The 12,767-nt window shown below is 35.7% G+C and overlaps 2 protein-coding genes across 2 annotated transcripts; both read left to right on the forward strand.

Moving 5' to 3' along the window:
- The first annotated feature begins 4,903 nt into the window (after positions 1 to 4,903).
- On the forward strand, positions 4,904 to 12,447 carry LOC110375249 (cuticle protein). The gene is made up of 8 exons (XM_064034384.1): positions 4,904 to 4,941; positions 5,094 to 5,345; positions 5,428 to 5,594; positions 5,679 to 5,750; positions 11,592 to 11,655; positions 11,746 to 11,973; positions 12,058 to 12,224; positions 12,310 to 12,447. Exons 1-8 carry the CDS (start codon positions 4,930 to 4,932, stop codon positions 12,386 to 12,388), a joined length of 1,041 nt encoding a protein of 346 aa, XP_063890454.1. The 5' UTR covers positions 4,904 to 4,929; the 3' UTR covers positions 12,389 to 12,447.
- On the forward strand, positions 7,123 to 10,015 carry LOC126056615 (zinc finger MYM-type protein 1). Its single transcript, XM_049850284.2, has 2 exons — positions 7,123 to 9,191; positions 9,262 to 10,015. Exons 1-2 carry the CDS (start codon positions 7,310 to 7,312, stop codon positions 9,612 to 9,614), a joined length of 2,235 nt encoding a protein of 744 aa, XP_049706241.2. The 5' UTR covers positions 7,123 to 7,309; the 3' UTR covers positions 9,615 to 10,015.
- Positions 12,448 to 12,767: the final 320 nt, after the last annotated feature.

The following is a 12,767-nucleotide window of genomic DNA, read 5'->3' on the forward strand; positions in this document are numbered from 1 at the left end:
ACTTATTTCATGACAGGGCAGAGATTGATGATTAAGTGGTGTCTTAATATATACGGAATTACTTAACGTCAAGTATTAATATAATAAAGTATAAATCGTGTGTCCCTAATGTGTTAGAAACGGTCACTCACTGTTGAGTTAGTGGTCCGTCGTGAATACTTTGAGTACCAAACATTGGTCACGGTGCCTGACATTCATATCACATTATTATCTCATTTATTGGTATCTCTATTTTGTTGCAAGTAATGGTTTAACCTCGCTACCGATATTATACTGATATCCTTTCAAAATTCACAACGAAAAACTTAATAAGAGAAGCAACAAGCTTTTGATTCAGTTTGAATTAAGCTTTGCAAACGTTGTATCAGCTACAATCTGCGGCAGGTATCATTACATGTAGGATGGATGTATCAACCTAAAGTTAGTGTCGTCATAATTATGTGATACGTCAGGGAAGACCTGTTTGAACTTATGTGGTTTTATCACATCATACGGCTTAGCAGAATTTTGTCACGAACTATTGTAATTTTTTGGAACTTATTATAGCACAGTTCCAAATATGTTCAACTACATAATAGAAACATTAAGAAAATGAATGCAACAAACCATATTTAATCACAGGGTACCTAACTAAACACAAGATAATTTGGCTATTAGCCAATAGATACATATCTTGTCGAACCTTTTAAGTCCGCTTTTAATTTAGATCGATAATAATCGTCCAATTGCTTTTGTTAGCAAATACTTGTTATTAAATATGTCCAATGACCTTGAAAATATTTAGTAATGACAGCTAATATGAACAACGCAAATTAGAAATGTTCATGGTCTAATTACATATTTGAATTTGTATTATAAATGTTTGCAATATTAATTATAATGAGGGTGTAATAGGCTGAAATATTCTAGCAAAAACTTGCTAGTAAGTGACCGGGTCTTGCAACTAGAATGTATTTATTTCACAAATTGTTGTAAAGTTCTAATGCGCAGAACTTTTAACACCGATTAGTGTGTGTCATGTTCTTTATAAATCTAGTACTTTTATTAGCCAATTTACGTAGTCGTTAATTTTAAATAGACAAATTGTAGCATACCTACCGATATTAATTCGCGATAGTAAAATTTTATGACGATGAATGAATTTAAATTCGTATCTCGATCGTCGTTTGTACTTTTCATGAAGAAATATACCTAAATTATTTTCACGTACTTACCTACTTATTTCACAGAAAATTCTGTGAGACCGTATAACGCGTTCCTTTATTTCCAACTCCGTTATTTTATTCGTGATCCTGTTCTTCCTTAACCAACTTTAAAATATTAAACATACATTTCAACTCGCATATCGCAAGCCTCCAGCGCTATGTGACAGCAGCCACCTCAGCTTTCTATTAATTGAATCATTCATATTAAACAGTCCACCGCCTAATGAGCAATGACAGGTCTTGATTGAAATCAAGAACTCATTGCTAAATTCACTAAGCAAAACAAACTCTACAACCATGATTATTATGCACAATACGGAACCACAGAATCGTTCAAAATTACAGGCTATAAACAGAAACATTTACTCCAAGTTAATAATGTAATCGTTATTATTACGGCTACGTTCGAATGCCTGCCCCTGAGCGAGCTGCATTTAAGTTGATACCAAATCTTTAGACAAAAGCAAAGTCATACAAATAAAAGTGATCTTAATCTTAATATTGATGTAAACAACGTAAGGTCTTTCTATCAAACCTGACCCACATAAAAGTCTCGTGTATTAATGGAGAGTGTAGGCCGCGATCGAATGTCCAATCTATCAAATAACAAATGACACGAACTCAAAATAGCTTGGTCAATGAAACATTATGAAACCTCTACTATAAAGAATTCTATTGTTTAAGTAACACATTTTATTTATGTATATTGCTACTATGAATTTTAAATGCGCATAAATTAAACGTTTGCAGAAATCAAGAGTAAATATGTCGAGTATTTTTAGACGCTCTTTTATTTTGTTACTAGCAACGTGTATAAACTTTTACCGACTTTTAAATGTCCTTGAATGCCCTAATTACCGATATCCTTAATTAAAAAGTAATTGAAGCGGAACAGAAAGATAAGTGCTTGATCCATGTAATGAAAGACTTAAGTTCAGGAACCAAACTATTAAGATAGGCTAGACTTTTTCACAATTTCCCTTGTGTTACAATTTTATACATTCTGCCCTTTTCATCCGGTCGGTTGATCGTTGGTAAGGTTCTCAGCAAGAGTTCTGTTCTTTCTTCGTTCCGTTCTGTTTTTTTTTTTTTTTGTACGGAGTATTCTTAGCAACTTATTTTACTTGAATGTATACGTTGATTTCAGTTCTAATTCAGCAGAAACAGCTCGCATCTCTGCATACGCCACGACATACAAATAGAAAAATGTCTTCCTTAAGCAAGATGAAGAGAAGTGTTTACATGAAGGCTTTATTTTTCTGATATTCATATAGGTATGTATAACAAGATCTCATTGTTTTGATTTTCATCCGGACTCGCGTTCCGATCGCGATAACGATCTGTTTGCGGAAGCTTAATGTGTTACGAGACAGAATGAGATGTTATGTTATGGCTGGTACGCGTGTATGTTCAATTGAGATTTACGCCATCTTATTATGTTAAGGTTCTCAATAATCAGCCTAGTTATTCTCAAGATTTTATTCATTTTCCGAGAGAATTGCGTTCCGTACTCTGACAGAAAATAGGAGTGTTCTGACGTTTTTCATATCCGTCATCATCATATTGTTACCCTATTCCCAATTTATTTGGAGTTGTGCATTTACAATACTATGAAATTATGAAGAAAGCTGACTATTCAAGTAATGAATTAAATATTTCGAAATCGAGCTTTCGAGTCACAAGGTGGTCCTTCCGCCTACAAAACCGATACAATACCAGTGGGTTCTGAAGTAACTAATACAACTTACGCACGTAATCTCATTGAGATTTATTGCAGATAGAGCAGTTTATTCGCTGGGCTATACCCGGAATTTCCTGGTTTGAAGGCTGCGAGACTCCGGTTTGGTAATTAGATCTAGGTCACCAGGAGACTATAGTACGATATAGCACCTGATTTTTTTGACTGGGACTGGGCCACAAAAATATAAATCTAATTGCCATCGACTCGCCAAGAAGAAGAAAGAAGACGAAGAAGTGATATTTTTTCCTAATGGATTTAGTAAAAGATTTTACCTAATTGGATAAATGTATTACTCCCATCTTTTACCTAAGACATAAAGGTCCCTTTTTACAGTTGATTTAAGCAGAAAGGACCTAGCTTTTTTCTTTAAAATCGCAAATAAAAGTATCGAGGAATTACTGTTTCATTGAAATTGAGATATTTTATTTCTGTTATTACTTATTTACTTATTTAAACTGTCCTTTATTTTTCTAGCCTTCAAGTGCTATAAAATAACATGCGTGACGCATAACTCGTCACATATTCACATACGTTCATTGGTAAACCGTTGACAAACTTGTTTGACTGGAACCACGTGCTGGGAAATACCTGCTGAGAGCCTGGATAATGGTTTTCATTATTGAAATTATGCATGATTTTCATTTTTCCAATATACTTCAAATTATACGTAGCATAACAAAATTATGATATAGCAAAATAACTCAAGTTAAAGTCAAAACCGACGAGGTCAAAATTGGTTCGAGAGCCTCTTTGTCACCGGAAGACACATACTTAGCCTAAGAGACAAACACGTCAAACTCATTACTAGACATCTTTTGTGATAATCCAAGAGATAATAAAGCATCTTCTTCTATTGACATTCATGATACTGGCACCAATAGTGCAACCACAAACATTAATAGTGTTGTGCAGTAAATCATATATGTACGTGAAAAAAACGTGACCATGAAAAGACAGTTTCAAAACATCAATAGAATGATAATTGATTAATTATTTTAAACAGTGTTTTATCAACATTAAGTAAGAGACATTTTACATAACCTATATACATACATTCCTACAGCAGTCGAACAAACCGCTTTCAAAATCTTGAAACATGACTACATGCCAAACTAGAATTGCAAAAACCGATCTAGTTACGCAGTTTATTATAATTTATGTATTAGATATAACAAATAGATTACTAACTATTGTCGACAGACATACCACATAATAATGATTTGATCAAAACATGAAATAACCCACGTATGCGGCAGAAACAAAAAACCATTAAAGAATTCCAATGAATAACGATAAAAATGTAGGAAATTGTAGAAATAAACTTATAGTATATATGAGTCATGAATTTTTAAAATAGAGGTACTTGCCAGTTGTATAAGTCAATATAAATATTCGCATAAAATATAATATCTTGAGAAATTCTATTTATAAATAATTTAAAATCATGTTAATATAGAAAACACTTATAATATGAATATTTTGGGTAATTGAATAATTAAACCAATATGCTTATATTGATTTAATTTTTAAATTAGATATCAAATAAAGGCTTTTTTTTCCTCTTCGCATTATTTTAATGACAATTAGTAAACGATTATAAACCAAAAAGCATCTCAAGTATTCAGCTCACAAGATTTGCCAATCCGTAAGGCGAATCAGTAAATCACATCACAATGATTGATAATTCACGATTTTGATATTATAAATAGTTCATAGAGCCACTGGTACATTATCGGAATAATTAACAATAGACGCCTACGTATTAATTAATGTAGATCCGGACACAAATCAATGCGTACGTATTAGTCTCGTATTGTAAGAACTGCGACCTTGATACATGTCAAAGTTATCTAGAGTCAAGGTGCGCGCGCATTTCTCCGCCCCACCGCGCCGGCGCACGCGCTGCCCGCGTTCTATAAAACCATACAGCAGGACCATTGACATTAATCAACTTTTGATTCTTACAATCTAAACACACCAAAAATGTTCAGCAAAGTGAGTTGCTACAATTATTTTTAAAACATTCATAAAAAATAAACATAGATAAAATATATTTGTAAGCAAAATTGGAGGATCAAAAATAAAATTAAAAAAATAATTTCTTTGTAAAAGCACATTTAAAAAATATTCCAATTTCACTTTTCCAGATCGTAGCCTTCGGCGCCCTCTTGGCTGCTGCCAACGCTGGTCTCTTGGGACATGGCCACGCTGTGTCTTCTCAGAGCATCATCCGTCATGACGAGAGCCATGCTGCCCCCCTTCACTACGCGGCTGCTCCCGTAGCGCACTACGCCGCCCCCATCGCCCACATCGCCGCTGCCCCCGTCGCCCACTACGCCGCCGCTCCCGTAGCGCACTACGCCGCCCCCGTAGCCCACTACGACGGACACGACACCTACGTAAGCTTTTTTTACTACTAGAACTTTTACATTTTATTTCATTGAGTAAATCAACATTCCTAAACGATTCTTTAAATTGTAGGCTCACCCCAAATACGACTACTCTTACTCCGTGGCTGACCCTCACACCGGTGACCACAAGTCCCAGCACGAGAGCCGCGACGGTGACGCCGTGCACGGATACTACTCTCTGGTGCAGCCTGATGGCTCCGTGCGCAAGGTCGAGTACACCGCTGACGACCACCATGGGTAAGTTATAAAGAAATCTTTTGAAAGAATGATTATTTTTACTTATTAACTTTATAGGCCTAATGTGAACTTCATTCTTTCCAGTTTCAATGCTGTCGTGCACAACTCCGCCCCCGCCGTCCACCCCGCCCCCGCTCCCGCCCACGGCTACCATCATTACTGAACGTTCCTAATTGAGTGATTGTTAATGAATGTTTGACCTGCAACCTACCTATTTATATTTTTGTATGAATGTGAAATGATGACTATAAAATATAACTGAAAAATCTATATCTTTCTTTCAATTATCAAATAACCTGCTACGAAATTAACTGTAGCATTCAAACTTTTTTGAGGCATGAAACAATACATGTAAAAAGATAAAAGAACAAAATATATATAACATATCAAGTGACACAATTTCCTTCATGAACATTTCAAACTTGAAACACAAAATTATCTCATTCGGATCTATTACCTCACGAAGAAAATAAGTTAGCATAACAAACTGACTGCTTTCTAGGACGCTATTACGTAGCTGTGTAGGTACAAAGTGGAATTCCTACATAATTATGACATAATCTAAATATCCCAATCTTTAACTGACTGTTATCTATCAACCTATATACAGTTACGTTAATGCTGTTATCCTACGTGAATTCCATACAATAATAGGTACACTAGGCTGATAATTTCACCAATTGTATACCACATACATACATATAGTGGAAAGATAAATAAACATATTGGTATAAAAATAATATTTCCAATAAGTTTGCAATCGCCATGTCAATAGTACCTAATCAATCAGAGCATTCGAGAAATAAATTAATTCGCTAAAATTCCTTACAGTTGATAACAATGAAAGTATTTTTTTATTATTTACTATTTATCATACAAATTAATCAAAATGAGTTAATAAAAAACCGTTCCGTACTATTATTTATAAAATGTATAGGAGCCCCCCAAAATATTTACTTAATTCTAGTTTTCAGTATTTTGTTGTTATAGCGCATGGCCGTAGCTAGGGGGGGGGCATTGTGGGGCAATGCCCTACCTTGAAACCACAATGCCCTACCTTAAAAATATCTAAAACTAAGATAAATTATTATAATTAAATTGTTTGTTCATAGTTTGAGAAAAAAAATGTAGCGATAGGTATCTAAGTTTTTCCGAAAATACTTACCTACCACAGATTGTGACATTCATTTCATATTATAATAATTCTTTGTTCTGTGTATAGATGGCATTCGAAGCGCCATCTCATGAAGCGATGGGTTTATACAAAGAATTAGAATACGAATATTCGATGACTAACCTCTCAATCAGCTAATTTTTTTTCCCTTTTTGCGGACGCCCATGACATTTTAGCCACCTTTTCAATTGTTTACAATTGTCAACAGTTGAAGATTCAACTGAATTATGTCCCTTTCACGTAGGAGTCTGAAAGGGACACCGTCTTATCTAAGAGCGAGAAGGCAAGATCTGGATCGTGATCCAGATTGAGCGTGTACTGGCGCCAATATCTGTGTGATGTAGAATCCCGTACCATAGACTGCAATATGGGCTATATTGCAATCTATGGTACGGGGAATCCCCTTTTAAACCTGACCTAAAGATTGATTATGATTGTTTGTAGTTTGGTTAAGTGAAGTGTACGGTGAAGAGTGCTTTAGACAAAAATCGATACAATTGTTATTTGTATTGCTATAAATTGAAGATTCATTTATTTCGCGATGGATATACGGGCTTTCTTTGGAAAAAAACGAAGACTTGAGGAGCAAATTGACCACGAAAAACCTAACTGTTCAAAACAGGTGGAAGCACCAAATACAATCGCTACTCCTAGTTCCGTAGCAACAGGTAACGTTAGCTATGGTATTCCGTCTGATATTGCACAAATCGGAGAACCAATAAAACAAGTTGTTTTAGACACATATCCAAAACAACACAACAGGGCCTTTGTTTCCGATTGGTTCAAGCGTTATAAATGGTTGCAGTATTCTGTCGAGAAAGATGCTGCTTTTTGCTATCCATGCCAGCAATTTTTACCTCATGGAAGCAAACAGACTTCGTACACTTCCACAGGATTTAGAAACTGGAAAAATGCCACTGATTCTAAAACTGGTTTTCCAAAACATGAAAAATCAATTTCTCATATTCAAGCTATGTCGATGTGGCAGGAGAAATTACAAAGAATATCTACATCTAGCAGTGTTGAAACGTTAATAAATCAAAAAGTATTAGAAAAATATAGGTATTATGTAAAGTCTATCATGGAAGTAATACAATTTCTAATTGTCAACGAATTAGCTTTGCGTGGAAATTATATTTTGGAAGAAGAAAAAGAACAAGGATTATTTCAGAATTTATTTGAATACACATGTATGAAAGATCCAAATTTGAACGAGGTTCTCACTCATATACCACAAAACGCATCATATCGTTCACCCGAAATTCAAAATCAAATAATTCAAGCAATGGTTCAAGCGGTACGAAGTTCCATTGTCAAAGATATTAATGAATCTGACGTGAAATGGTTTACTCTAATGGAAGATGGGACGAGAGATAAAAATAACCGCGAAAATATTGCATTAGCAATACGCTACGTCAAGGATGGTGTCGTCAATGAGTCGTTGCTGATGGTTAAGACTACTGAAAATCTTGATGCAGCCACTTTCACGGAATTAACGTTAAATACTCTCACGGAAAATAACATTGACCCCTCTTGTATGCTTAGCCAATGCTATGATGGCGCAAGTGTAATGAGTGGGAAAGTTTCAGGAGTTGCGACTAGAATAGAAAATAAATTGGGCCGAAAAATTCCTTACGTCCACTGCTATAACCATCGCTTGCACTTAATAGTCATCAGGACTATCTCAGAAATGACTTTTATTCGTTTATTTTTTGACCAATGCATCATGTTACATGAATTCTTTCATCATGGCAAAATAGCTGCCTTATATGATGGAAAAAGGATTGGCCGACTCCTCGAACAACGCTGGTCTGGACATTTAGCAGTTACAAAAGTTGTATACGATAATTATTCATCGATTTTGCAGACTTTGAAAGAAATTAAAAATGGCAGATTCAACGGTGATGACGTCGCCAAGAGTATAGGTATTAAAAAAGTCATGCTTGATCTGGAATTCCGAATAGCCATGGTTGTGGCCAAAAAAATCTTATCCACGCTACAACCTGCAGACAAAGCTTTGCAAGCCCGAAGCGCAGGATTAAAAGATGCCATAACAATCATAAAGTGTGTCAAAGATGAAATTATTAAATTAAGATCAAATCAAATGTATAATCAAATTCTGGAAGAAGCTAAGTCTTTAACAAGCAATGACTGCGGCGAATCTGAAAATAGGACACAGACCTCGAAGAGGCAAGTAAAAAAACCAAATCGGATGGATGACTATTTGACGTACACCCCCTGTTCCTCCGCCAGACAAAATATAGATGAGAACCACGAGCCATTTAAGTCTGAGTATTTCGAAACGTTGGACATTTTAATTGCTGAATTACAAAGAAGGTTTTCGGACAACGATGATTTAATTAATTCGATTGCAAGTCTTGATGAGTTGGATGTAGATAAAATGGTTCCACTGAAAAATTTGGGTAAGTTTAAAAAAAAAAATAATTCAAAAAAATTGTCATGTTCAATTTACAATTTTAACTAATTTTTCAGGTCTGAAAATTCCATCAAGAGAAGAGGCTAGTGTGGTTAAAGCTTACTTGAGTCGTAACGAGGATATAATGGAAAATACATTGCAAGTTTTGTACAGGCAACGAGAGGCGTTCAAAGATACATATGAACTTTTTGCGTCTGTGGCGACCATAGGATGTAGCACTGCAGTGTGTGAATCTACGTTTTCAACTTTAACTGCAATCAATAGGCCTCAAAGGCTGTCAATGGGTCACGAGAGAATGGCTGGTATGGTATTTCTGGCCTTTGAAAAAAAAAGAACAAAATCAGTTGATCTGAACGAAGTTCTTCGCATTTTTAATAACATGGCGAATCGTAGAATTCAGCTGTTTTAAATGTTTTTTATTATTATGTTAGTTAATTATTATAATAAGTACGCAAAAACAATGTGATCTTAATGGTATTTTTGGTCGTTTCTATTTACTCGTATCACCCCACCCAATAATTAATTATTACCTCACTCTCACTCAGACGTGGATCTCTACATCCAAATCTGGAAGTTCAACCATCTTATTCACTTGTTCTTCATCATTGAGGATTTAATAGTTCTTAGATCCATGCTCATGCACTGTCACAGTAATTATTTGTCTACGAATAACTATTCACATGATGGTGATATACATGGTGATTGATTTAGGAGCCCGTGTTTCGACGGCAGATCAATTATGATAATTTTTTTACTTCCGCCCTACCTGTAACTAATGCTGCCCTACCTCAAATTCGACCCTAGCTACGGCCCTGTTATAGCGGCAACAAAAATACATCTTCTGTGAATATTTCAGCTCTCTAACTATCACGGTTCATGACATACAGCCTGGTGACAGTCGGACGGATGGACGGACAGAGGAGCGAAAGCAATAGGGTCCCGTTTTACCCTTTGGGTACGGAACCCTAAAAAGACAGGATACTAATATGAAAAACAGATATCCTATATAAACGTCATCTAGATAACGTCAGCCCATTTTTTTATAGAAGCATACATAACAAACGAATGCACATTCGCATTTACAGTTTCAGGATAATATCACACTTATATTGAATTACCTAGTACGTCTGTTACTAGGCGATTCAATATTTCGGAATAACAACTGGTTTATATTGAATGGGTCTTATAAGGAACAATAAATAAGGCATTGGAATAATTTCACGTGACATAATAGCTGACACATTAACTGTTATCATAGCAAAAGCTTTCTATTCTGGTTTATCAGGTTTTATTCGACCAAACAGCCCTATTGCTGGTTCTAGGAGCGCATTGAGTAAGCTTGAGTCATTCCTTACAAGTTTCCACTAAACTGTGGTGCTCCATAAGAAAGCGAGTAGTTATTATTATAAGTTCCTTATCAAAACTGATTTCAAAAAAGGAAGATGATATTAATTCGACTAAGGCATTTTAGAATTGATGGTTGTACTTGCGAGTTCGACCTATAACCATAGGTCAATTGGGGATGTGATGACGGAATCCTGAATTATGGAGAGATCAATTTTTAGGCAAACTTGCACACTTGACATATGGCCAACCTTTGTAAAATGCTGGGGCAAATGTATCACTTCCTCCGACCCCTTCTTGTTTATTTTTATTTACAAAAGCAATGCAGCTAAGCTGAGTTTTATCACCGTATCAAGAGTTCAAACGTTCTTTAAGCCGTTCCAAGAAACTATAAAAATACCTAAATCTGATAAAAAATAAAGATAACAATGGACTTGTTCAACTCAATATTGCAACGAAGCGCTGAAATTTATTATTATTAATTAACACATTTTCAGGTACGAAAATATTATGAAAGATGATTAATTACCACAATTAGTAACATAGTCGTTAAACGTGAAAAAAATAATGTACATAAATTGGAATCTTACTGATTTAATTATAACACTATTTCAAAATTTATTTGTTAGGTCGGCAAACTAAGGTGCTGAAACATGCCAATAATCATATCATGCACAACATAGGTGCCATTGATGATTTCAGTGTTATTTTATTGTTTGTAAATAAATAAATATGAACGATTAATAATCTTTTCGTTTTGTCTTTTGCTTATATTGTATTGTTGTTCCTCTGTTGTACTGCATATTGCTTTCTTGGAAAACAAAGCGGTTGTAGAACATGCCCGTGAGGCTTTGTGCTTCACAATGAGCTACGATAAAATAAACTTTCGTTTGTAACGTTATAACTATGAAAGAATGTAATAGCTATCAATTAATATTTAAAACAACCTTGTGGACATGTGATACCTGCCAGTCAAAGCAAGTGCGCGCATTCTTAACCCCACCGCCCACGTACTTTGCGTTTTATATATAAAACCATTCAGCGAGTCCATTGACATCAATCAGCATTTGATCGTTGCAAACAATACAACAAAAATGTTCAGCAAAGTGAGTGTAACAATAAAAAAATATATAATTTATTTTGGAGCACTTTGCAAAATTTGGAAGGAGTTTTTACTAATTTACGTATATTTTCAGATCGTAGCTTTGAGCGCCCTGTTGGCCGCCGCCAACGCTGGTCTCTTGGGCCATGGCCACGCTGTGTCCTCCCAGAGCATCATCCGTCACGACGAGCCAGCACACTACGCTGCTCCCGTAGCGCACTACGCCGCGCCTGTTGCCCACTACGCTCCCGTAGCGCACTACGCTGCTCCCGTAGCGCACTACGCCGCTCCCGTGGCTCACTACGACGGACATGACACTTACGTATGTACACTATTTTGGTCTCCAAAACGTTATTCAACTGTAACTCATACTGGGTAATTTTAACGCTCAAAAAAACTGTTGTAGGCTCACCCCAAATACGACTTCGCGTACTCCGTGGCCGACCCTCACACCGGTGACCACAAGTCCCAGCACGAGAGCCGCGACGGTGACTCCGTGCACGGATACTACTCTCTGGCCCAACCTGACGGTTCCATCCGCAAGGTTGAATACACTGCTGATGCCCACAACGGGTAAGAACCAAAGTATTTTTTATAAGTCGAATACTATAATATTTGAATCGTCAAACATGTACTTATCTAAAAACATTATTTTCAGTTTCAACGCTGTGGTGCACAACTCCGCCCCCTCGGTCCACCCCGCCCCCGTCCACGGACATGCTTACCATCATTACTGAGCGATCAATAACTGACTGTGATATTTCTTCATATTTATTTCTGTAAATAATGTACTTATCCTGTAAATAAATCAAATTAAAATTATTTGGTTTGCTAATTTAATTTGAAATTACCTATAACCTACCAGAACCCAAAATCTTTAGTCTAAAGCAACAAACAATTTGCTTGAAATCTAAAAAAAATTAGTTACGCTACAATAAATGTACTTTTTTTAATAATTCTACCAACGTGCATTGATCTTATACATTTCCATAGGTCGTGCCCATAATAATATCAATTGACAGTATTGTAACAAAAGCAACTCTTATAAAAAAAGGTAAAATGCCTGTAAAAATTCTCATAAACTTCGTATGTAAAACGAGACAACTTTTTATCCTG

The sequence above is a fragment of the Helicoverpa armigera genome, chromosome 4, assembly GCF_030705265.1.
Source record: "Helicoverpa armigera isolate CAAS_96S chromosome 4, ASM3070526v1, whole genome shotgun sequence".
NCBI classification, from domain to species: Eukaryota; Metazoa; Arthropoda; class Insecta; order Lepidoptera; family Noctuidae; genus Helicoverpa; species Helicoverpa armigera.

Coding starts and splice junctions, on each gene's coding strand:
- LOC126056615 (XM_049850284.2), top strand. CDS start 7,310: ATGGATATACGGGCTTTCTTTGGAAAAAAACGAAGACTTGAGGAGCAA. Junction 9,192..9,261: donor GGTTCCACTGAAAAATTTGG/GTAAGTTTAAAA, acceptor CTAATTTTTCAG/GTCTGAAAATTCCATCAAGA.
- LOC110375249 (XM_064034384.1), top strand. Junction 5,346..5,427: donor ACGACGGACACGACACCTAC/GTAAGCTTTTTT, acceptor TTTAAATTGTAG/GCTCACCCCAAATACGACTA. Junction 11,974..12,057: donor ACGACGGACATGACACTTAC/GTATGTACACTA, acceptor AAACTGTTGTAG/GCTCACCCCAAATACGACTT.